The sequence below is a fragment of the Schistocerca nitens genome, chromosome 5 (assembly GCF_023898315.1).
Source record: "Schistocerca nitens isolate TAMUIC-IGC-003100 chromosome 5, iqSchNite1.1, whole genome shotgun sequence".
NCBI classification, from domain to species: domain Eukaryota; kingdom Metazoa; phylum Arthropoda; class Insecta; order Orthoptera; family Acrididae; genus Schistocerca; species Schistocerca nitens.
The window spans coordinates 866622012-866648304 of NC_064618.1; the positions used below are offsets into that span (position 1 = coordinate 866622012).

Here is a 26293-nt window from a genome sequence, read left to right on the forward strand (position 1 = left end):
CCGTGCAGCGCAGGTTGTTCGATTAGAATTCCCGCATTGAGATCCGTTTCACTTTTTAGTCAGACGAATTTCGTGCAGCGCTTTGACCAGAACTTACGGTTTACAATATTAATAAATTAACACATTGACAATGCCGCTCCCAAAAATCCGTGAAATGATGTGTTCCGCAGCTAATCGGAAAACAAAAATTTTAAGTTAACGCCGCAAGCATTTGCTCCCACTTTCAACATATCAACTTCTTCAGTTACATACTTGCAGGTCGTCTTCTGATGCAGAGCAGACGCTCAGTAACGATGACCGTGATGTAGCCTTTTAAGAAACTTTCTCCTTTTTTTCCTGAGTATCTAGTGAAAAAACTCGTTAACAAATGTCTTTGATCTGATGTCGCTCGCCGCTGTGGCCGAGCGGTTCTAGGCGCTTCAGTCCGGAACCGCGCTGCTGCTACGGTCGCAGGTTCGAATCCGTCCAGGCGAACCATTCCTAAGTTGATGTTATTCTTAACAGCTCGCAGTCAACTAGCAGTTTAATACATTTCTTTTGTTCCCAATTTGCCGTCTGTTACAAAGAACTGCCGCAGAAGGGTAACAAATTTCCCAGCGTAAACTTTTTATAGCTTCTTAACTTAATTCGTAATCGTCAGTTTCCACATTCCTTACTAGGACAATCTATCTGACGGCGTCGCCCCCGATAGTAACTTAGAGCACGAGCACGGGAGGGAAAATGTTATCAAACTTCATAACGGATTAAGTTTCAAGAAACCTGGGGACGAAGTCGAAATGAACAATCACTGGGAGAAGTCACATTCAGGATGTGAGCGATTTAAAGTAGGACGACCACATAAAAGTAGCTGCGGATAAGCTGTATGCCACACTGATAATCATTGAAAGAATCCTCAGGGAGTGTAGTCCTATTACGAAGCAAGCAGCTTAAAAAAAAAAAAAAAGCCTCGTTCGACCTAGTAATGAATACTACTCGTCAGTCTGGGACCTGTACTAGGTAAGACTGAGAAGACAGCACGTTTCGTCAAAGGCCGCTAACGTGATCATCGTCAGATTTCAGTTGGAGGCTTTAAAGAGAGGTGCTGCGCATCGCGGTTTGAGCTGTTGTGAACATTCTGAGAGCGTATCTTCCTGCTAGGTTCAAGCAGTGTCCTCCTGCTTCCTGCTACCTTTACGTAGACATTGAAGGTGACGTAGACATTGAAGGTGAAGTTTGAAACATTCGAGCTCGCACCGATTCTGCCGACAGTCGTTCTTGTCGCTCAACATTCGCGACTGGAGGGTGAGGAGTGGGGCTGGGGGGGGGGGGGGGGGGCGAATGACTGGCAGTGGTACACACAGTACCATCCGTCACACAGCGCAAGTTGGAGTACGGATGGAGATGTAGCTGTCACGGTCACCATCTAACAAATTCGCAAACGGAATGCTTAGTATTTAAAAGCGCGCGCCTTGACGCAGTTCGCAACGGAACGGTATTGTGTGTGTGTTTGCAGGGAAGATGCGCGTCGACCTGGGAGTGTCTTCGGCCGTGGAGGCCGTGCGCCTCGCGGCGCGCGCCTGCGCAGAGGCGGCGCCGCTGGTGATGGCCTGCGTGCAGCCGCTGTGCGCCCTGGTCGGCCTGTGGCTCTTCGTGCGCTACCTCGTCCTCAACATCGACTGGACCAAGGTAGGTGGGCGGCGAGCTGCTCCTCTAGTCGTAGTGTGACTCGCCGTATTTGTCCCACAGCTGCTCGGATTCGTGTTTTTGCACGTCTAAATCAGCGCTCTAGTTCAGCAATTAGGGAAGAACAAATTCTCGGGATTAGGAAATTATTTTAAAGTTTCATACTGATTCATTGGCTCGGACACGCGGCTGACAGTTACGACCTAGATCAGAATTTAGACAGGGTGGTCAGAAACAGCCTGGAAAGCCTATAAGGGTATTACAGTGTAAGTTGTGCTCAGAAATAATTGCTAAGAAAATAATATTAGGTACGTTGCGTCGTCTCCGTGATAATTAGCGTTGAAGTCAGGCAATCAGGACGTTGTGTGTGCCAGACCAAGTGGGTCGCTGGAGACGGTTTCGCGAAACGCGTTCAGCGTTTGTTTTCTTAAAACCAAACCGAACTGGAGAGCGATACAAAAACTGGAGGTGGTGCGATAGTAAGGATCAAACACGAACTAACGGCGGACCTGTCTGTGCGCTATCATCTACGCTGTGAGAATAACTGACACTAATTTTATGTGGGGAGCCGCTTGAATTTGCGCGAGCACCGTCCTGACTGTCTAACTTCCATGGTAATTAGCTCGGAAACGGCGCAACGTATCTAAGTTTTATCCTTAACAATTCTTTCGCAGCACACGCTACCCTGCAACGCCCTTACGAGCTTTTCAGAATGCTTCTGAGCATCCTGTGTGCATTGCAAGTAAACAGGAGACATGTGCACGCGTATACAATTCGCCTCGGCATCAATCTAACGTAGTGAGAGACAAGTGTTCTTAACACTGTCACACTTTTAAACATTGTTTCATTGCAAGCATGTCAAGCGAGTACACTCAAACAGATAGTAGTCGTGGCCAGATGCACTAAAATTATTTCAGCCTCGTTGTAAAAACGAACAATGGAAGTGAAATCGATGTAAAATGCGGAAAAAACTGAAGAAGAACTGCTCCGGCCTAATTAAAACTTTAGATAAGATTCCCGGTCACTTTGTTTCATGGGACGATAAGTGAAGAGTGAAGGGTGTCGGAACGTTGTAGCAGGACGCAGCTGCTGCCCCCTAGCTGACACCTCGACAGTTGACCAGTGAAGTTTTTGTTAACAAAAAAAAAAAAAAAAGTGAGAGATGCGTAGGAACGAGGACACAAAATCCGAACTGACCAGTCGGTCTAAAATACACTTCTTTTCAGCCCATCACTCTTTTGGTATAATGTAATTTGTACAACATTATTCTACTGAATACATACCAAATCCCCAGTACCGTCAGGAAAGTCTGAAAACGAAATATCTCTTCCTTTGACCCGTAATGTTTTGGGGTGATGAATTTCTTTAGAATAGGTACAAGTCCGATACATGGACATCGACGTGTTGTTTCTTGTTCCCCCCTCCCGTCGTCGCGTCCCCATAAGGTTGATGTGAAAGACGTGCAGTCCTCGCCGGTTGTTCTTTTACTATTTGCAATTCAACGAAATAAGAGAATTCGGCATTGCAATAAACACTCATCTATCTTTGTCTCAAGTATCTTTTTGTATGTATTGGTTTCTGCTCAGAGAGCATACTGTAATGACTTTTCAGCTTGCTACATTGCACTTGTCGAGCAAGCCATGTAATTTAACAACTTATTTTCTTAGTTACACACACACACACACACACACACACACACACACACACAGACACCTAGCCTGCAGATCACACCGTTTCATTAGTATTATAGCCGTATTTGGACAAATACTTGTAAGTAATGATTTGTACGGATATGAACTGGAATGTGATCAGATAGCCTCATTCGTAGATAAATCAGGTGGGAGATTCCGGCCATTGGTAGAGTACTGGAAAGATGCAGTCACTCTAGAAAAGAGATTGGTTACAAAGCACTCGAGTGACGTCATCTAAAATGGTCGTAAAGCGTGTGATCCGTACCCAGTACGAGTAAATGGAGATAGTCATCGTCTACCAAGCTTGGAGCAGGAGTGGCACCACAGAACATTTCAATTTCCTCTGTCTACACTTTTACAAATAAATGTATAAAACTTTCTCAGCATGACCAGGAAGGATTCAGAATTTACACTCATAACAGTGGAAGTTCTAAAACATAAAGAAGTAATTTTTTTTACGTGTGAAATTTCATCATTTTTTTCACTTACTAATGGCAGCATTTGTTGCTATAGGTACACATTTCTTCATAAGTAAGAGAGATTCTTCGATGAGTTTTGCACAGCATACAAAGCATACTTAAAGGTGTATGAAACTCTAGAATTTTCCAAGTCTATTAAAAACTGTGGTAAAAATTGAGGTAATTAACTATAAAATTTGTGTTTTTTCTAAACATGAAGTTTAAAATATAACAGTTCATTAGTTTTTTCATAAAGTAAATAAATTCTAGAGTTTCATACACCTGTGAGTATGGTATGTGTGCTGTGCAAAATTAATCGAAGAATCTCTCTAACTTATGAGGAAAAGTGTACATATATCAAACAAATGCAGCCATTAGTAAGTGAAAAATTGATGAAATTTCGCATGTAAAAATTTTATTTTGTTATGTTTTCGAACTTCCACTGCAATGAGTGTGAATCCTGAATCCTTCCTGGTGATGCTGACAAAGTTTCATGAATTTATTTGTAAAACTATAGACACTGCAAATTAAAATGTCCTGAGATGGCTCTCCTGCTCCAAGTCGGCCCGTTTGACGTCCTACCCCCGTTAAGGCGCACAGGTGTAAGCGCACGCTTACAAAGTCAGAAGAAGCAGCTGCAAGTCCGCGCAGGGAGTGCTGAGGTGGCCCGATACACTGTACGGTGCTTGACAGAGCAGCGTAGCTGTAGCAGAGGTGTGTGGGCCGCAGGACCTGTGCGACGTGGGCTACCAGTACGCGTGCGAGGGCGCGCGGGGGCGGCGGCGGGGGCGGCGCGACGCCGTGCGGGAGGTGCGCCGGCAGCGCAAGCTGGGCCGCCTGCCGCCCGTCTACCCCAACGGCTGGTTCGCCGTCCTCGAGGGCGACCGCCTGCGCCCGGGACAGGTGCAGCACGTCTCCGCGCTGGGTGAGTACACGAGGCCGAGCACTGCGCCGCTTCTCCAGCATACTGCAGCTCTAAAAATGTTTGCAAAACTCACAATGCTTGTTAATTACATGAAATTGCATGTCCCATACAAGTATTAAGTCTCAACATTATCTACTACAATACAGCACGAAGCAGGGAATTAAAATTTCTAACAAGGCCAGGAGCAGGAGACCTAGGTTCGAATCTCGCCGTTGATACAAATTTTAATTCATTGCTCGGTACTGTATTTATTAACACAACACTTGCGTGCTTTCTTTTTTACCGGAAGCCTTACTCTCGGTATCCTATTGGCTACAGCCGATCACTAAGTACAGCCAGCTGTCATCCGAGTAAAACTAGTGTTGCAGTCTCAGTAAATATGAGTACAGCGCGCTCTCTTTGCAACCGTTGACCGCGACAATGCTGCTTACGTACACCGCCGACCAATGTGACAACCAGCCGAGAGTCGTAGACGGCGCTTACGTCGATGCATTCAGGCGAGAAAGCTGGCCATGTTACACGCGGAATTGGCGTACACCAGAGCGCTACCATTCTAACATACAAAGTCTATCGTGAGGCACAAACCACTGAAAATCTGACTACTAGCGGTTGCCCGAGCTCAACACCACCTGCTGACTGTATCTACTTGCAAATTACAGCTCGCACAAGGCCAAACAACTCTGCTCTACGTTTTGGAGGCAACCGGGAGGGCCACGTCGATTCAGACCGTATAGAATCGCCCTCAAACGAGTAACTTTGGTACCTACCTTCCCAGTACAAACTCACAGAATTACCTGGGCGTGTAGCGGAGCTTCGGCCGATGGCGTCCGGTACTTGGGAAATACGAGGTTTACCGGACGGACCGTGAACGTCGTTAAAGAATGTGTCTGCGGTCGGAAAGCGCAGCGCGTCCCTCGCGTTCACAAGAGGTGTTTTTGTACTCGCGACAAATACGGTCTCCGTACCTCTTTCGTCGCTACCGATCGTATTTTGGGCGCAGCGGAACAGGCCGCTCCCATCTTGAATCGAGTCTCACAGCCAGCTTCTGAGCTGTGGGTCCATCTCTGCAGAGCGAAGCAGACAGCGCCGCCGTCCTCCTCCAACGGAACGGGTATCAATGGTGGACGGCCGCCGCTGCCGCCGGCTCGCCAACTGCTCGTTTGCCACCAGTCGCCGCTACTCGCAGAGCCCTCCCTCCCTCCGACGCCGCTCAACCAAGAGTAGCAACAGCAGAGCCTCGGCCACTTTGTCAACACAACACCGGGCAGAATTCAGGCAGGTTACAGCTACACGGTACAGCACGTCACCTAGCACTAGACTTTGATTTCACACCCGTGTAAACCCGTGCAATCTCCAGCAAAATGTCTTCATGTTGCTTATTTCTTTTGTATTTCACAGTAAAGGTATCCTCCTTTAGTTTCATAAGGCTTATTCTTTCATTCACTGCTGAACTTGGGTCTAACGTAATCCCACACGTGTCAGTAAATGCGCCCGTCGTCCATAAACATTCTCTTGGACATTTCATTTGTTGCTATTTACTTTGATTACTGATTGTCATCACGCATACAGCCTCCAACATGCCGTTACCACTGTGTAGCAAACACGCCGGTGTTTGTTCACAGATAAAAAGCGTGACTCACGAAGGCTTTGGAACTGCAGCTGTTGTCCGTCTGGCAACGTTTTTACGACTGGCTGAATTCAAATGGCTCTGAGCACTATGGGACTCAACATCTGTGGTCATTAGTCCCCTAGAACTTAGAACTACTTAAACCTAACTAACCTAAGGACATCACACACATCCATGCCCGAGGCAGGATTCGAACCTGCAACTGCAGCAGTCGCGTGGTTCCGGACTGAGCGCCTAGAACCGCGAGACCACCGCGGCCGGCCCTGGCTGAATTATCAGCACACACACGGCACATTCGTGAGGTGCTAAGGCCAACATATTAGTTACCATGCTTATAACTACACTCACTACACATCTTAGCAGTGATGCTGCAGTAAGAATTACCGTAACCACCCGCCATTTGTCTCCTCGGTCTCTCTCTCTCTCTCTCTCTCTCTCCGTGCCGAGTGGTCACCACAGGTTGGGAATTTTCTCGGAAACGTCTCGCCTGTGGGCCCATTTTTACTCTTATGTTTTTGCTTCTATGATCGTATGCTTCCACCCGAGCCAGGTTTCACTCTTAATTACATGGTGTACATAAAGTGCGGGAACACTTTCAATTATTTATTGCACAAGAACTAAACATTGTACAGATGTCATACATATTGCATTTTGAAGAGAAACTCTGGAAGTCTTTTTTTTTTTTTTTTTACAAATACTCGATATGCGAACCATGAGTGACCCGGCAGACGTCAGTACTGTAATCGAATTCTTGTCAAACCCGTCCCAGCATGGCATCGTCGACTGTGGCAGTCGCTTCCCGTATTCTCTCCCGGAGCTCTGCTACATCACGTGGTAGAGGCGGTTCATACACCAGATCTTTAATGTGTCCCAACAGAGGCCGGCCGCTGTGGCCGAGCGGTTCTAGGCGCTTCAGTCTGGAACCGTGCGACCGCTACGGTCGCAGTTTCGAATCCTGCCTCGGGCATGGATGTGTGTGATGTCCTTAGGTTAGTTAGGTTTAAGTAGTTCTAAGTTCTAGGGGACTGATGACCTCAGATGTCAAGTCCCATAGTGCTCAGAGCCATTTGAACCATTTTTTTAATAATTTTGTAGTTAATAATTTTGTAGTTAATAATTTTGTAGTTAATAATTTCGTAGTTAATAATTTTGTAGTTAATAATTTTGTAGTTAATAATTTTGTAGTTAATAATTCGAGGTAAGCTACAAATGGTTTAATTAGTCCTTCTCCTCCTTTCCTTCAAGGTTGTTTCGGCTATAGCGCCATTCTCAAGTAAATCTGTAGATTTTACATTTGGTGAGTATACTTAAGTTTATAAAAGTTGTACGTGTATTGCATACATACTTGCATCTAGTTCGAATAGATGTCCATATTGTATCAGTGAGTAAACTGTCGACTGTCTATTTTCTGCTAGATTGCTATATTCGAGTAAGTTTTGATTGTATGGAATATTTTCGCGAAGTACTTTTGACAGTTGCAAAAAGAGAACGAATAAAAATCACAGTAAACAGAAAACCAAAGACAGTTGTAGGTGTAAACGATAATAAAATTGTAATAGCAATGAAATGTAACTAATATCACTAACTAGCAAAGTCTGCACTGTAAAAATAAAGTATCAACGAGAATAAACTGTGACTCCAACTGTCAAAAGTATTTCACAAAAACGTTCCATAAAAAAAAAACTTGTATGATTATAGCGATCTAGGAACAATTAGACACTCGACAGTCAACTGATTGATGCAATATGGGTATCTATTCCAACTAGATATAAGTATGTATGCAAACTGACTTTTCTGTACAACTCTTATAAACGGAAGTAAACTCACCAAACGTAAAGTGTACACGTTTACTTGAGAATGGCTCTAGAGCCGAGACAAGCTTGTAGTGGAGGAGGAGGATTAGTGATTAAACCGTCTGCAGATTACCTGGAATTATTGAGTACACAATATCATACTATGACGTAATCTATGCCGCTGTCCCAGCTGGAAAGAAAAAAATAAGTTCAGTAGTAATAGTACAGCAGCACTGCAAGACGGAAGCCGGCCGAGGTGGCCGAGCGCTTCTAGGCGCTACAGTCTGGAACCGCGACCCGCTACGGTCGCACGTTCGAATCCTGCCTCGGGCATGGTTGTGTGTGATGTCCTTAGGTTAGTTAGATGAGAGTAGTTCTAAGTTCTAGGGGACTGATGACCTCAGATGTTAAGTCCCATAGTGCTCAGAACCTCTTTTTTCTTTTTTTTCCAAGACGAAAGAGAACGAAATCAGAGTAAATATACAATCCCACGCACTGTAGGGTCAGTGCTGCAGTAATTTTTTGAAACATGAGTCTCCCTTGCATATTATTATGGTAAGAATTGCAGTAATTTACGGATTTGTTTTTTAGACTATTGTGAAATATAAACGATACTCATAGAAGCTCTATTGAACCCTTGCACATAATAGAAATTACACAGAACTGTTTTGTTTGTTTGTTACATTTTATTAGCTGTTTTGCAACCCGCGATTCCCATCCGCTTCAAAAATGGCTCTGAGTACCATGGGACTCAACTGCTGAGGTCATTAGTCCCCTAGAACTTAGAACTAGTTAAACCTAACTAACCTAAGGACATCACAAACATCCATGCCCGAGGCAGGATTCGAACCTGCGACCGTAGCGGGCTTGCGGTTCCAGACTGCAGCGCCTTTAACCGCACGGCCACTTCGGCCGGCCCATCCGCTTCCAGTTAGGACAATCGGATGTCACATTTTCTGACAGCAACTGTGTCACATAACGTACAGAAGGCGATTCGTGTTTTTCTGATATGGCGTGTTAAGTAAACGCCCTACTTAACCATATTTGCCAGTAGATATGCTCAGCATTTATTCGTACTAACTACACCGCTACAGAGATCGTGGCATTCGCTCGTTGTGTTGTTCTAGTAAGCTACACACGTCCAGTCGTACTCTGGCAACGGCAATTCGACATAACTGAATTCTGCGTGCAGAGTCATTTGGCATCATCGCTTTGACACGTGGTTTATGATACACGGCCGTTGCTTGGCGCACCAATACTCTTGACTCATTATACTTTAGAGCATCTCGTGTGCAGGATACGAGAGGATTATCGAATAATCTTTTCCGACACAATCCATTTGGTCAGTTTCCACTTTGCGAGCCCCGTCTGCAGTGCCTCGTAGTCTTAGGAGCTGTACAGTGTTGGCCGCGGCAGGCTGCTGAGCGGAGGCGTGGCTGTGTGGTGTCGCAGGGGAGAACCTGGCGGTGTTCCGCGCGGCGGACGGCGGCGGCCGCGTGCACGTGCTGGACGCCTACTGCCCGCACCTGGGCGCCAACATGGCGGTGGGCGGCGCGGTGCGCGGAGACTGCCTCGAGTGCCCCTTCCACGGCTGGCGCTTCCGCGGCGACGACGGCCGCTGCGCCTCCATCCCCTACACCGACAAGGGTAAGCCGCCGAAGGCAGGGCCGCGCGCTTCCACATCTTCTCAGCGATACACGGGCTGCGGCGCTGAGGAGACCAACAAAGTGCACTTCTCGGTCCCAGCAATGATAGCAACTCCTACAGTAGCCATTATCTTAAGAGAGGACTGGCATTTAACCTAGGAAGACGTAGTATACCTGACTCCCTATAAATAACAAGCAGCCTACTAAGAACTGAAGAAAAACTTACAGGGTGACAATTATCGAACTACGTGAAATAAAATCGTCATAACTTCTGAATGCTTTGCGTTAGGACACTCAAACTGCACGGTTGGACGTGGGATTAGCATGTGCGTCGTTCGGTTAACCCCACTTTCATTAAGATGAGTTCGTCAGTAAGCAAAATTGGCGCTTTTTGGGGACTGAGAATTCGCATTCCGCGACTGAGAAGACTCTTTGCGATTCGAGAAGTCTCACAGTCAGCGGGTGACTGTGTGGTGTGCCATGTCCAGTCACAGAATAATGGGTGGGATGTTCCTAACGAATGATACGTGAAGGTTTTGGAAGAGACACAACAAATATTCGGTAATAGCTTCATTTCCTTTTATTTGTTTATACGTCAAGATTAGGAAATGAGACACTTAAAGTAGTAAAGTAGTTTTGCTATTTGGGGAGCAAAATAACTGATGATGGTCGAAGTAGAGAGGATATAAAATGTAGACTCGCAATGGCAAGGAAAGCGTTTCTGAAGAAGAGAAATTTGTTAACATCGAGTATAGATTTAAGTGTCAGGAAGTCATTTCTGAAAGTATTTGTATGAAGTGTAGCCATGTATGGTAGTGAAACGTGGACGATAAATAGTTTGGACAAGAAGAGAATAGAAGCTTTCGAAACGTGGTGCTACAGAAGAATGCTGAAGATTCGGTGGGTAGATCACATAACTAACGAGGAGGTACTGAATAGGATTGGGGAGAAGAGAAGTTTGTGCCACAACTTGAACACAAGAAGGGATCGGTTGGTAGGACATGTTCTGCGGCATCAAGGGATCACCAATTTAGTATCGGAGGGCAGCGTGGAGGATAAAAATCGTAGAGGGAGGCCAAGAGATGAATACACTAAGCAGATTCAGAAGGATGTAGGTTGCAGTAGGTACACGGAGGTGAAGAAGCTTGCACAAGATAGAGTAGCATGGAGAGCTGCATCAAACCAGTCTGAGGACTGAAAACCACAACAACGACGTCAAGATTAGGGTTACTAGGCCTTCTAACATCTAAGCCCCATTCTAAATATTTAACATTGTATCCACACGTTTGTTATTAGAAAGCTTACATTTAACGTGGGATATGTTGTTGTTGTGGTTTTCAGTCCTCAGACTGGTTTCATGCAGCTCTCCATGCTACTCTATCCTGTGCAAGCTTCATCTCCCAGTACCTACTGCAACCTACATCCTTTTGAATCTGTTTAGTGTATTGATCTCTTGGTCTCCCTCTACGATTTTTACCCTCCACGCTGCCCTCCAATACTAAATTGGTGATCCCTTGATGCCTCAGAACGTGTCCTACCAACCGATTCCTTCTTCTAGTCAAGTTGTACCACAAACTTCTCTTCTCCCCAATCCTATTCAGTACCTCCTCATTAGTTATCTGATCTACCCATCTAATGTTCAGCATTCTTCTGTAGCACCACGTTTCGAAAGCTTCTATTCTCTTCTTGTCCAAACTAGTTATCGTCCATCTTTCACATCCATGCATGGCTACACTCCATACAAATACTTTCACAAACGGCTTCCTGACACTTAAATCTAAACTCGATGTTAACAAATTTCTCTTCTTCACAAACGCTTTCCTTGCCATTGCGAGTCTACATTTTATATCCTCTCTACTTCGACCATCACAAGTTATTTTGCTCCCCAAATAGCAAAACTCCTTTACTACTGTAAGTGTCTCGTTTCCTAATCTAATTCCCTCAGCATCACCCGATTTAATTCGACTACATTCCTTTATCTTTGTTTTGCTTTTGTTGATGTTCATCTTATATCCTCCTTTCAAGACACTGTCCATTCCGTTCAACCGCTCTTCAAAGTCCTTTCCTGTCTCTGACAGAATTACAATGTCATCGGCGAACCTCAAAGTTTTTATTTCTTCTCCATGGATTTCAATATCTACTCCAAATTTATCTTTTGTTTCCTTCACTACTTGCTCAATATACAGAATGAATAACATCTGGGAGAGGCTACAACCCTGTCTCCCTCCCTTTCATGCTTCCCTTTCATGTCAAAAATGGTTCAAATGCCTCTGAGCACTATGGGACTTAACATATGAGGCCATCAGTCCCCTTGAACTCACATCTACTTAAACCTAACTAACCTAAGGACATCACACACATCCATGCCCGAGGCAGGATTCGAACCTGCGACCGTTGCGGTCTCGCGGTTCCAGACTGAAGCGCCTAGAACCGCTCGGCCACACCGGCCGGTCCCTTTCATGTCCCTCGACTCTTATAACTGCCATGTGATTTCTGTACAAATTGTAAATAGCCTTCCGCTCCCTGTATTTTACCCCTGCCACCCTAAGAATTTGAGAGTATTATTCCTACCGAATGAATCGTGAAGGTTTTGGAAGACGATTTCGTCCCCAATATCCAAATTGACCCTGATTTCGACAAGATGTGGTTCGTGCAAGACGGAGCTCGACCCAATCAAAGGAGGAGAGTGTTTGATGTCCTGGTGGAGCACTCTGAGGACCGCGTTCTGACTCTGGGGTACCCAGAGGCCACTGGCAAGGACTTCCATTGACCGCCATATTCTCCGCATCTGAAGACGTGGGACTCCTTTTTGTGGGGCTATATTAAGACAAGTGTACAGCAATAACCCCAAAACCATTGCTTAACTGGAAACAGCCATTCAGGCATTCAGGAGGTCATCGACAGCATCGATGTTCCGACACTTCACCGGGTCATGCAGAATTTCGCTATTCGTCTGTGCCACATCATTGCCAATGATGCACACATATCGAACATGTCTTAACCTAAATCCGATATCTGTAGTCTCGTTGAATAAAGTGTGAGCACGCCGTAGTTTGTATCAGATTCACGTGTTTCTTCGTATGGTTCAATAATTGTCACCCTGTAACTGATACCTTGCTTCGATACAACTGCACCCGAAAAAAAAAAAAATCCGCGACGTTACTCTGCTTACCAGTTTCACCTTCGAGGAACATCTTGTCACGACTTCGGTTAATGCAGGCTCAGAGTCAACTACCTAACACAAACTCTGTCGACCACTTCAAGAGACACAACAAATACTCTCTAATAGCTTCATTTCCTTTTATTTGTTTATACATCAAGATTAGTGTTACTAGGCCTTCTCTTAAATCTAACCCCCATTCTAAATATTTAACATTGTGTCCATTAACACACGTGTGTTATTACAAAGCTTACATTTAACGTGGAATATAACAATTCAAAATAAGTATCACGTAAATAGCAGAAAATTATGGGAGCTTTAGAAGAAAAAGAAACGATTTTTATATTCGTTCACGAAACGAACACTCGGATAGATTTAAACTAAGGATACTGGCAGTAGGAGATGGAGAAGGCTGGGACGAGGAAGGTGACAGAAACACTAGTAATGAACAGTAGATACTAAAAGAGAAAGAAGTAAAACTGCCAGAATGAGGGTACATTTGCTTTGCTGTTAGACAGAGACAGACTGGTCGTACATGTAAATTTTTTACGGAAAAGTTACGTGGATGACGAAAGCAAGTGGGTCAGCTGCTTCTTTAATGCACTGGGACTTTGAATTGTGCGCAGAGTGGAGAGGCTGGCTGCAGCAGACAGACAATGAGTTCGTGAATGTTTTTAAGAATGGTGGGCGGGTGGGGGTGGGGGAGGGGTGGAGGGGCTCTTGCCTAAGGAGCATCGAAATACGCAGCGCCTGTACAACTGTAAGGTAGTGGGACAAATTGCCTTCATCGAAATGTAGTTATGATTTAGTAAAATATACGAAAACTACATCATACAAAACGGCTCAGTTACATGTTATCCACAACACTCAGTTGGTTTCTTCACATTGCATCTAATGCCGTCAATTGAACCAACAAGTTTGTTCATTAACAAACACACACGTGATTATTATAACACTTCTTAGTTAATGTAAAGAAATAATGTGCACTGATTCATTGCCGGCTTTGCATTATTATGCAAATCGATGTTGCAAGTCGTACACTAGGTTGATTAAAAAAAGCAAGTAAAGCACAAAACTCTGAAGCAGCTGTTTCGCCATAATCACTGCAGTTGTGATATTAGCGTTACACCTGATTAAATACTTATTATTATGCAATATGCACGGTGGACCAACAGCATCGTCGCCAATATCAACGCTACATGACGTACAAGTACCTTTCTGTACTTGACTGTCGTAAACCGGTGTTAATAACTGACTTACACTGTGGGAATGTAATAACAAACTGGTTTGTTTCAAGAATATTCTTATTTAAGATCAGTTTCTAGAAAGTAATTTCAGCTTTTTCCTTGTGGGGAATATAACTTCTTCGAAAAAAGAAGTGATAAGTCATTTACACAAGTTTCGATGTTAATCCAGGTGAAATCGTTTATAAAATTTGATGAACTAAATTTTGACATGGCTGTAAATTGATTTCCAAAGATTATTAAACGATAAAGCTTCTAATAGTTTTCAGTCAGACTGACAACCGGAGAGTGTAGCGTGTCTCCTAAAACAAGAACAACGAGTTATGTAGTAAGATAAACGAAAGGTTAAAAGAGCGAATGTATAACCTCCGTAAAGATTACGTAATACGTTTGAGACTGGTAAAATATAATTACTAAGATGAAAGGCTGAGTCGAAACAAGGCCCCCGGTGTAGACAACATTCCATCGGAACTACTGACGGCCTTGGGAGAGCCAGTCCTGACAAAACTCTACCATCTGGTGAGCAAGATGTATGAAACAGGCGAAATACCCTCAGACTTCAAGAAGACTATAATAATTCCAATCCCAAAGAAAGCAGGTGTTGACAGATGTGAGAATTACCGAACTATCAGTTTAATAAGTCACAGCTGCAAAATACTAACGCGAATTCTTTACAGACGAATGGAAAAAACTGGTAGAAGCGGACCTCGGGGAAGATCAGTTTGGATTCCGTAGAAATGTTGGAACACGTGAGGCAATACTAACCTTACGACTTATCTTAGAAGCTAGATTAAGAAAAGGCAAACCTACGTTTCTAGCATTTGTAGACTTAGAGAAAGCTTTTGACAACGTTAACTGGAATACTCTCTTTCACATTCTGAAGGTGGCAGGGGTAAAATACAGGGAGCGAAAGGCTATTTACAATTTGTACAGAAACCAGATGGCAGTTATAAGAGTCGAGGGACATGAAAGGGAAGCAGTGGTTGCGAAGGGAGTAAGACAGGGTTGTAGCCTCTCCCCGATGTTATTCAATCTGTATATTGAGCAAGCAGTAAAGGCAACAAACCTTTCAAAGTTAGCACAATGGTGATGTAAAAAGATAGTCAGCACTCCGAATTTAAGTTACACTTCCTTTTTATTGCTTTTGTTGCAATATCACGTAACACACAAAACATCGCTTCACAATACAAAACATACTTGAAAACATCTTCCTCACTGTTAAAGTTCACATTTTATAAGCTGACTACAATATGCGTCTTTTCAACGTGAAGTCCAAGAGTTGACCTTTTCAAGGTCCAACACTCTAACTACTAATAATCGCTTACGCGCCCAAAAATCGAGTTACAAGTACATCAAAGATCATAGTGACAAAAGAAAGAATACACATAAGAATAATATCATTGCAATACAAACATATCGATGTATCAAAGTACCTCTGCATTAATGAAATCAAATCTGAATGTTGTCTCAGAAATATGTTAACTACTTCACAGAAACACAGTAGAATATTGCTGGTATCGAGAGGTTGAGTTGAGATGTCGTTATGGTTACGTAATTAAAGTACCATTGCAGCTGGTCCCTGCCAGCCGGGATGTTTTCACGGCCACTGTTGATACGCCTTTTTACTTGGCTGCGAGTGGTGCTCCATTCCTTGTGGACAAGTTGGATACTTCGCGCTGATAGGACAACAGGTGGGGCAACGTCGTTCGCGGTGTGATCGAGGATACGCACAACCGAAACGGCGGCTTTCTGACAGCGTCGCGCCAGCGCTGCTCTAACTCCGCGAATCCAGCAGGCGCAGCCTTGCGGCGGCGCGGTTCTTTCCGTCCCTTTACGACGGACCTGCACCTACCTGTGAACATTGTCTCAGCAGATCATCAGTAGGGAAGCCGAGTGAAACCTACTGTACTTCGACGTGAACCAGGCTGCAATTTAAGTTATTAATCTACGTTTCGGGAGAAACACGAAATGAAAGGTTGGAAATTTTGTCCTCAATTAATATATTCTGAAACTTAGGTGAACAAGTATCACTGCCAAGCCCGTGCTAGTCTTAACACAGTCACTTACAATCCCTTTCACTCACGTTAGCAAGTTTATGGTGTTGCATTTCCCGAAAACGTAATAGCTACAAAAAAAACCTATTGTTTTTGTTGAGAATGCTCGCCAAATATTAAGTCTGTCGGTACCTAATACAGTCACAGTTTTTAGCCACCGACCTCCTCAATACGCCATGCGGAATTTATGTCTTTACTCGTCACAAAATTCATTTTAAAATTCCGAAATTTCTACGCACCCATCGGAATAATTATGCCGTCACTTTACAACTCTTTTGATGTGTGAAACACTGCTGGATCCGGCAACTTATCATTTCCATCGGAACTACTACTAGACACGTCCGATCTGTTTCATGGCTAGGCTCCGACTCTTCTCTAGAATACTCTAAGTCTTCTATGCCAACAGAGAAAGGCGCGCGAAGAATATTGCTTTACCATTGGTCAGTTTACTCAACAGCCAATAGCAAAACAACATTCTCCCTCGTGAATCCGCGCTTTTCATCAATAACCAATCGCAAAATAGTAAACCTAACGACTGCACTTTTTACCGACGTAATTATCCAATATGCTGAAGTTTTGTTTATGCATAAAGTTATTTACTATTGTTATTTATACCTAAATTAACTTTTCCTTTACCATAAACTTACTTTACAAATCTATTGTACAAAAATCCCCTTTGTCCACATCCATACCTCTTCGAAATGTTCCCACACTAAATCCCACTACATAAGTCGTTAAACAATTATCTTCATATTAACCTTAAACCACACTAACGCATCATTCATACTGCTAAAACACATTTATAACTTTTACATACACAAAAACACATAATAACACTTTATGAAAATACTAGAACAGTTTATGAAAAACATTCTATTACTTTAGTGCACTCTAGTGGGCACAATCGAAACTAAATCAGTCCCCTATCCAATATTGTCCTCTATCAGCTGAGACGCAAACTACGTGCCTATTCAGTCTCGCGTCACCATCTGTCACTATCCAGCTGTGAGACACATCTCCCACTTAACCGCCTCCAAGGCAGGATCGGTATACGGCGCTACGCCTCACATTCATCTGCGCAGTGCTGCGAATTATGCCACATATTGTTACATAACAGCCTGCTGCCAGTTCTACATCGTAGTGATGTTTCAAGACGGTGATAAGTGTTTTGCCTCGTGACTTGGTTTCCTTATTGCCTGTAAGTTAAATCGTGCAATACTTTCCTTCCTTCCTTCCTTATTTCCTTCCGCTCTGACTCGTACCTGAGTGCCTGGGCGCGCGCAGTTCCAGAGATCGCCAAGGTGCGCCGCTGGGAGAGCTGCGAGGTGAACGGGCTGGTGTTCGTGTGGTACCACGCGGAGGGCGAGCCGCCCAGCTGGCGGCCCGAGCAGCTGCCGCAGCTGGCGGACGGCAGCTGGCGCTACCGCGGCCGCTCCGAGTTCCTCATCAACGCCCACATCGAGGTGAGTGCCGCCCCCCTCCCCTGAGCCACTGTAGCCTCATCACTGTTACGCTCGCTTCCATACAGCGAGGTTAAATCATCAAGTTGCAAGAAGTTAAGCACTGGTAATAACGACCAAGTGTTGTTGCAAACCATAAATGAACATCTCGTAAGCTAGCATCCTAAAAAATTTGAATGTTTTTCTTCATTACTAGAATCGAACTGCACATCTCCAAACTCTGGAGGGTGCGTTTCAAGAAAGGTGCGGTTTTGTGCAGTTCGCTAGCCCCGGGCCCGTATATCAATCCTCACTAATCTTTCAAGGAAACATCTCTCTTGGTCATATCGTGTTATAACCGGAACCACTTTTATACTAAATCTCGTGCATCCGCGAACTTGTGATAGATAAAAAAGATTAAACTGTGAAATATTTCGAATCTTTATAACGCAGCTACACATTCTGCTGACTCACCTTTAGTTTTACTATTTACCTCGATCTGTAAGTCACACACTACGGTCGCAGGTTCGAATCCTGCCTCGGGCATCGACGTATGTGATGTCCTTAGATTAGTTAGGTTTAAGTAGTTCTAAGTTCTAGGGGACTGATGACCTCAGATGTTAAGTCCCATAGTGCTCAGAGCCATTTCAACCATTTTGTAAGGCACACAAATATCAGAAAAATAGTGACAGCTCTAAGTTTGAAATTGCAGTCAGCAGATTTCAGTGAAGTTATATCAGGTTGTGAAACCGTAAGTTCATAGGCAAGAAGTAAATAATGATCAAATATTTACTTTCAGTTCATTGGTGTTGTCGTTCAGTAGTTGATTGGTACCTTCACCTTACGTATAAAAGTTCCCTTCCTCTCTTTTCTCGCCCAGTTTCTTTATCAGTGACTGAGTTGCAGCTTCTTATCTTATAGAGTTGTAATTGCCACAAGTAAAGCACTGATGACTTTTTCCAGCGTTTGACACATGAATGACAGGTCTCCTTTGACCAGGACAAATAAAAAAAATATTGCTTTCGAGTAATATTTGGATTTACTTGTATGCAAGCACCAGCTTTCATTTTACACAGAGGCCTGAACGAATTGCTGGCTGAAGAAATATATGGTCCAAAGAGATTTTACATACTTGGGTTTCGCAAATGGCGCAGCAAACCGCAGATCGTAGATAAAATACAGACGTAATTAATTAAACTGAAATCCTCTTCTCACAAGGGCGTGCTGAAGGGTAATGCCTCCGAATTTATGTGAAAGCCCTTAAAGCTATTTAAAGAAAACAAACGTTATTAACCTTCTGCATCTTTACACCTCATCTCTACATATTTCTCAACATATTCACCCTTTCGACGAACACATTTCTCCCAACGCGAGGCCAGTTTGTTGGTACTGTCATTGACTTGGTTGACGGAGCCAGAACCTCACCTCTACTTACATCGCTTTATCACAGTCAAAGTGAAGTCCTCGAAACTGGTCTCTGACTTTTGGGAACAGATAGGAACCGTATGGGGCCAAGTCGGGACTTTACGGAGAATGATCGGTGACTGCGAACCCGAGGTGCCGGATCGTTGCAGATGTGACAGCGTTCGTCTGTGGTCTGGCTCTGTCGTGCTGAAGGAGTCGGTGCTCCACGTGTGAACGAACTCTTCGAAACAGAAACTCGACTGCAGCGCGCTATTTCTCACGCTCCGACACACGAGACGCTACACACCGCCATATTACACGCTCTGCAATTTGGAGCCCTCTAGCGGCAGAGGGCTGCAAATACTTAGACGTGAAGAACGAAGACGTAAAATGTAAATAACTTTTGTGTTATTTAAAAATCTTTGAGTTTCACATAAAAAAATTAACAGGCGTTACGTCTACGCTCGCACTTCTAAACACAGTACTTGTGAAATCCTGTTGGTCTCTGCGCCTAGCGAGCGCGATACCCGCAGAGCACTCCTGCTCTCCCCGGCGCCCTGCCTCACGTTATAGGAGGTAAACCATACGTGCGTAGCTTTTGCTGAGCAGCTGTTACCGGTCTGTTAACGGGTTGTACCTCAGTGTTGGGAGCGGAGGAGAGGAAGCTGGTGAGGATTTTAACCGTCAGCCAGCCGCACAGCTGGGGTGAGATAGGCGGGTGCGGTCTGCGCCGGCCGGCCGCGACACACAGCCGCCCCCAGGCTCCTCCAGTGGGGAGCCAGACCGCCCTTCACCTCTGCGGTCTTGCCTCCCGCCCTCTAGTAAATACCTCCATGGATTACTGTTGTAACGACGGTTCTCAGAAATTTGTGACTAAGGTTCTACCTTACACGCAACCTCTTTCTTGTAGCATCCAACACGTTCAAAAGGAATTGTCTTTCAGATGGAATGTTTGATGCTAACATACGTATTTAAACATCGAAGTGCTTCGATCGTTATACAAGTGTAAACACTGGCATGAATCTGCTCGTTTACTATAAATTGTGGATTTTAACAATTGGCGTGTATTAGAGGAGTGCAACATTGATAGACATGCCAACTCCCATCAGGTGGATTTTAGCTGTAAGTATTTTTACTTGTGACAAACCTGCTTCGAAAGTGCAATATATCCACCAGTAAAATGTTAACATGGTAGGAGTTATGAATGCATAATGCAACATGACGTGCAACCAAAACTGTTTTTAAAGATCTGAAACGTTACCTATAGAAAGAAGTCAATAAGAAACGGTTTTGAACGCGATCTCGGCTATAAAATTTTTCTCTAATGTACATACAGATCGCTACTTCTCATTTCTCATTATGAGGAACTTCAGTCATATTCCAATATAGCTGTCAACTGATCTCTCTCTGGCCCTACACTAATGTAGAAACATTCTGCAGTCACTTCGAGAAATTTTTGAGTTGGCTATAAAAATATACGTCGCAAGGCAGAGACAATATAGTTAAGAGCCCTTATCACACCTCGTCACGATGTACCACTTTTATTATCAGTTCTTTTATTGTCAGAGACCAGTTTGTTATGTATTTCTGTAACAGATTGCGGCAAACTCAATCAACGTACGAAGAAGCGAGCAACTCTTGCTCATTCTTTCTCTTCTTCGGCGTTAATTGAACGTTCTAATGGTCCCAGAGTGTAAAGTGGTCGATGGCAGAACGACAGATGTTGTTAATCTTCACTGAAAAAAATTCGGGATACCAGCCATCATTTTATCATCTTCAGTTTTGGTGGTGTCGTGATCGACGAGGATTTCGACACTTTCTTTTTTATTTCAAAGTTCAATACATTATTGTTTACAGTATTACGAATGACACCATGATGTTAAGCTTTTCACCTCAGTTTAGATCTTCTACTGTCACCGAAGCCGCTGACACACGTCACTTGGACTCGCCCTCGTATAGCAACCTTCATCACTGGAGTAAATAAAGAAATATTTATGCGCTCTTGGCTTTAGAAAGTTTTTACCAAATAAAAAAGATCGAAACTTCCTGGCAGATTAAAACTGTGTGCCGCAGCGAGACTCGAACTCGGGACCTTTGCCTTTCGCGGGCAAGTGTTCTACCAACTGAGCCACCCGAGCACGACTCACGCCCCGTCCTCACAGCTTTACTTCTGCCAGTACCTCGTCTCCTGCCTTCCAAACTTCACAGAGGCTCTCCTGCTCGCAGGAAGTGTCATATCAGCGCACACTCCGCTACAGAGTGAAAACCTCATTCTGAAAACAGATCGAGCTTTCCGATTTCTCTACATTAGAAAATTCGGTCGCAGTCGTCTTCAGAGTACAGGTCGCAGATGAGCACCCCTTGCTTTCTGCCGCTGCCTCACACAGCTATCCTCTGTGGTGCGGGTTGCAGGAGATCCCGGAGAACGGCGGCGACATAGCGCACCTGAACGCCATCCACGGGCCGTCGCTGCTGGCGGGCTCCGACCTGCGCACGTACGAGCGCCTCTGGCTGTCGTTCGCGCGCCACGTGTGGGCCGCCGACTGGGCACCCAACACGCAGCCCGGCCGCACCCACACCGCCACCATGAACGTACGCCACGAGCTGCGCCTCTTCGGCAAGATTCCCATCGTCTCCATGAAGGTCAAGGCCAACCAGGTAAACCTCAAACATCCGCAGTATCTACTCTGTCTCCTATCGTTTCTTTCACCTCTGGCAATGATTTCTTAATGCGAAATATACCAGGAAGCTGCATTGTGTGCCGGAGGCTCGGTTAAAGTGTAGGTGTCAACGTTGTCCCACTTAACATGTTGAGTAAGCAATTCAGAGTTCAGAGCAAGTAGAGATCCTATGACCTTCAATAACGCCAGGTCCAGTTGAGCACTGAACGTGCTCAAACCAACCTTCGCGTTGAAGACAGGCAGCTTTCGAAGAAGAAAACAATTATTTTCAGAGTAGTTTGTTTAACAGTAGAGGAAGGTACCCAAAAGTCGCCCCCCATTTTATTTTTATTTTTTTAATATATAATGTCTGAAATTTACGCTTTATGAGCATTCTATATATACTTCATTTAGTTGTCAACTTGTTTAAGTGAAATTTTTAACAGTTTGAAATCATATTCTTACTCTAAAAATATTTAAAAACCCTTACATTTTTTCTTTTCGGCGATTTGCTGCCTAATTCGGACCCCCTTTTAAAATATTTTAAATGGCAATGAAAATGACTCGCAGATATGTTACACTGAAATAGAACACAATTAAGGTTACAAGTATTGCTTTAATGAAACCAAGTGCCTATTTTGAATTAGAAAAAATCACAAAATGAAACAAAAATCGAATAATTTATGAATACATTGCCTTTAGCGGCAGAAGTCACAAATGTAACTGTCCTTTTCAGTCCCTGCACAGTCTGTATGTGCCCACGAGCTGCACATGAGGCACGTGACCCACGGCTCTTCTTTTGTGTCCTCTGAAAACTTCCCGGAACACAAGATGCACTCAGCGTCATCATATTGGGAAGGCGTAACCCCTGGAATCACTTCCAGTTCAGCCGTTCCAGTAGAGACGCTGAAATCTTGACCTTCATTGCCGTATTTATCGTCTTCTTTCTTGAAATGAAGTCGCTTTTTTACTGGTGATTTTCCTTTTCCTGAAGACTTGACTGATACGGAACCGTGACCGCGACCACGTCTGTGCTTTTGTCCTTCATCACGTCTCTGTTGCTTTGTAGATTCTTATTCTTTAGCTTTCTGAGTTTCAACCAGTTGTGTTTTCTAGGGCGAGGAAGTGATCACAGTAGAACTACAACCTTTTCGTCCCCTAGTAGAGGTCCGCTTTTTGATATGCGGTACCGGAAATATGTCGAATGGACTTTTTTTGGTAGACGAGCTAAATTCTGGTGATGCACCACATGGTGGTGGAGTCAGCCCCAGACCTGCCAAAGATGTCGATGGCTTGTTGAGATGAAATGGCTCTGCCTGGTTTGCCAAACAAGTTGATGGACTGTCTGATTTCAACGGTTGTCTCTTAGCGGTTTCATAAAAACACGTTGTTTGCTTCGGCAGTGTATTCTGCATCTGAGAAAAGCGTCTTGTTAAAGGGATATGTCACTGCAACTTTAAAACCATTGATAGAAATTTGAGCTGTTTGACATTTGACATAAGCTCTGCCAAATAGCTCCACCATGTCATAAGGACAGAGAGCCCGTTGATTTTGTCTCAGCCACTGCCCGACTTCTTCGCTGTAGTAGACTTTCAAAGGACTCATAAACGCCCTGTCGAACGGCTGCAATTTATGCGAGCTATGAGGAGGCAGTGACACTATGGTAACACGGTTTCCTCTCGCCAGATCAGTTAAGTCAGCATCCTGTGTACGGCTAAAGTGCCATCCAAGATCAGTAGAACAGGATTCTCCTTTGTGGGATTGGTGTTTTCAATGCATTGGAATCATTGAGTTAATAGATTGGTTGGGATCCAATGAGAAGGATGCACTGCAAATATTGTGCCTGGAGGTGCCCCTTTATTCAAATGGTCACTCATTTTTGCGTGGAAAAATTACCAGAGGAGGTACAAATGAACCAGCAGTATTCATACAGTAGACTATAGTTATAAGAGCTCTTCTTCCTGCTGGTGTTAAAGCAGCTATTTGTTTTTTTCCCCCTTCAGGCCGATTTCTTTCGCAGCTTTGGATTGTACGACAGGGACTCCGCTTTCGTCCACATTATACATTTTGTCTGGGGTGAACTTTCCTTTATCGTAAACTTTGTCTAGAAGTTTGTAGAAGTTCTGTGTATTTTCTTTGGTGAAACCAAAGGCCCTGCTGTAAGATGTACCCGTAGGTTTCCTTTCTGATAATTTAGGATGATGACGTTTAAAAAAAAGTCTAACCCACTTTCTTCCAGCGATGTCATTATTGAAAGAATGTCCAAGGCCATTGTTTTCTGCCAACTGAACAGCCATTCTCCTCAGGTCACTACGAGTAAGCCCGAAAAACGAAGTCTCCATTGGAAGACAATAGTTGACAAGCTCACCTTCAACAGTACTGCCTAGAACTGTACGTCTGCCCCTATTAACATTAGCTGCTTCCTCTGGAGCGCCGTATTTCATGTTAGATCATCACATTAGCGTAGTTTTCGGGTCATTATACTGCTTACTTGCTTTTTTCCACCCCATATTTTTACTTCTAATAGCATCTATAGCCTCTTTCATTTTGGTTGGACTCGACCCCTTCTGCTTCGTTTTCACCATTTTATTCCCTTGGATCCTGGAACAGAAATCCAAAAGAATACGGTTAAAAAATAAGGGGTCCGATTTGAGAGCCAGAAGGGGGGTCCGATTTGAGGCACCCATGCTATCAGACTTAGAGTTGAAACAACTTTTTAGATAAATGTCAAAACAACACAACTTTGATATAAACATGATCCCCAATCATTCCCATTAAAGAATGTGTATAGATATTATTACTCACCTTCCAGTATCCTATCGAAAAGTAGCAATAAGTAGCAAAGTCTCGAAACTTTGATTTCACGAGAAACACGTGTTGTCATCTGAGCAAGCGGCACCTTGAGCGGATGACACGAGCGCTCCACTACATAGTGGCACAAGCCTAAACTAATGTTTAGAGGGATTTCCAATAGAGTTTCACAATGCAGAGCCCGGAGCCTTAGGGATCCGCTTTGGGGCCGGGGGCCGGATTTAGATACTTTCCGCAATTAAAAGTTCACTTCGAGATGCGACTGTGACTCCGCCTGAATAAGCCTCGAAAGGCCCAACGGTACCGATTGAACGCCTTACCATTGTCAGCCGATGGCTCTCACTGGATGCGGATATGTAGGGCCACGCGGTCGGCGCACAGCTCTCCCGGCCGTTGTCAGTTTCCGTGTCCGGAGTCGCCGCGTCGCAGCCACCTAACTACTCAGTTGTCCTCACAGTTGCATCCCGGACGGTCACCCATGTAACTGCAAGCCTAGACCGACAGCGCTTAACTTCGATGATCTGACGGGAAACGGTGTTAGCACTGCGGCAAGGCCGGCTTTGAAATGCACCAGTTCCGTTATGATTTTAGTTTATAACTGAGAACCAGAAATTGAATTAGTCTGAAAATGTACGCAAAAGTGACGACTCTATCCCATAGCGCTAACAGGACAACCAAAAATCTCTGCATAATTGTTCTTTTTGCCAGTCGAGGTAGTTTTTTTTATTAAAGATGTCACATAAGAAAACCAAAGGACCACTGCCGTGAGCGATCACACACTGTAGCACAATTTCAGAAAAATATGTGAACACTAGCCCAGTTCTTCGTGATGAATTGATAAGCAGCAGCACATAGAGGAAATGACAACACTGTGCACTGAGAATCTTAACAAAATTATGACGTCCATCCAAAACTGGAATTCGAATTGCAGACGAGTTCACCCAGATAAAAAAAACACAATAATATACCTACTAATAGATACGTATAACACAACAATACTAACCTCCATCCTTGAAAACAGTCTCTAACCATCTTCCCATCACTACCTCCCGCCCTAATCGTTTAAGAAAACTGGGCGTTGTCCTGCACGTAACGGACTAGTTAAAATCGTGTGTCTTTATTAACCAAGTAATCGCCCTCATTTATCTATAAATTGTCACGTTTTATCAGTTTACTTGAAACCATATGCAGAAAATGAAAAAATTCTAGAATAAACTATTACTGATTCTTAAATAACGAAAACCAGGAGAACTATTTTGGATGTTTTCGTTTGCGTACAGTACTGATCAGCTAGTCACTGAAATGCTTTAGTGTGCCTACATCGTGATCTAGCTCTAAAACAGGCGATCGCAGTCCAAAGACTCCTCATACTGCAAATTCACCTTGACACTTTGCTTCCTACCCGCTTTGATCTTCTCCAGCATCCAAGAACTGCCACTTACCATTAAATGTTACATCTAAATTTTTGTGTAGCTAACAGCTTAAGTGAGGTCTTTGATTTGAAAACTATAAGTGGCTCTAAATCTCTTCAATGAAGTTACCTTCAATTCTGAAAGTGAATTCTAAAAATGTACAAGCTAGCATAAACTCTGAATGCCTTAGTTAAAATTTACTGGCCCTTGAGACATGGGAACTTGTGTCATTGTATTCTACCTGAACTTTAAACTTTTATCAAGCAAAAAGATTGTCTGTACTTAAGACCACTTTTCAGTACGCATT

The 26293-nt window shown here is 44.0% G+C and overlaps 1 protein-coding gene across 5 annotated transcripts in view; it reads left to right on the forward strand.

Moving 5' to 3' along the window:
* Positions 1-26293, forward strand: part of LOC126259180 (cholesterol 7-desaturase nvd) — a 533483-nt gene that overhangs the window by 498278 nt on the left and 8912 nt on the right. For all 5 annotated transcript variants that reach the window (XM_049955752.1, XM_049955753.1, XM_049955756.1 and 2 more), the window contains 5 exons: positions 1493-1665; positions 4541-4736; positions 9609-9803; positions 17545-17723; positions 21516-21761. In XM_049955752.1, coding sequence (XP_049811709.1) covers positions 1498-1665; positions 4541-4736; positions 9609-9803; positions 17545-17723; positions 21516-21761 — 984 coding nt within the window. In that variant the 5' untranslated portion in view covers positions 1493-1497. The remainder of the gene's footprint in view (positions 1-1492; positions 1666-4540; positions 4737-9608; positions 9804-17544; positions 17724-21515; positions 21762-26293) is intronic.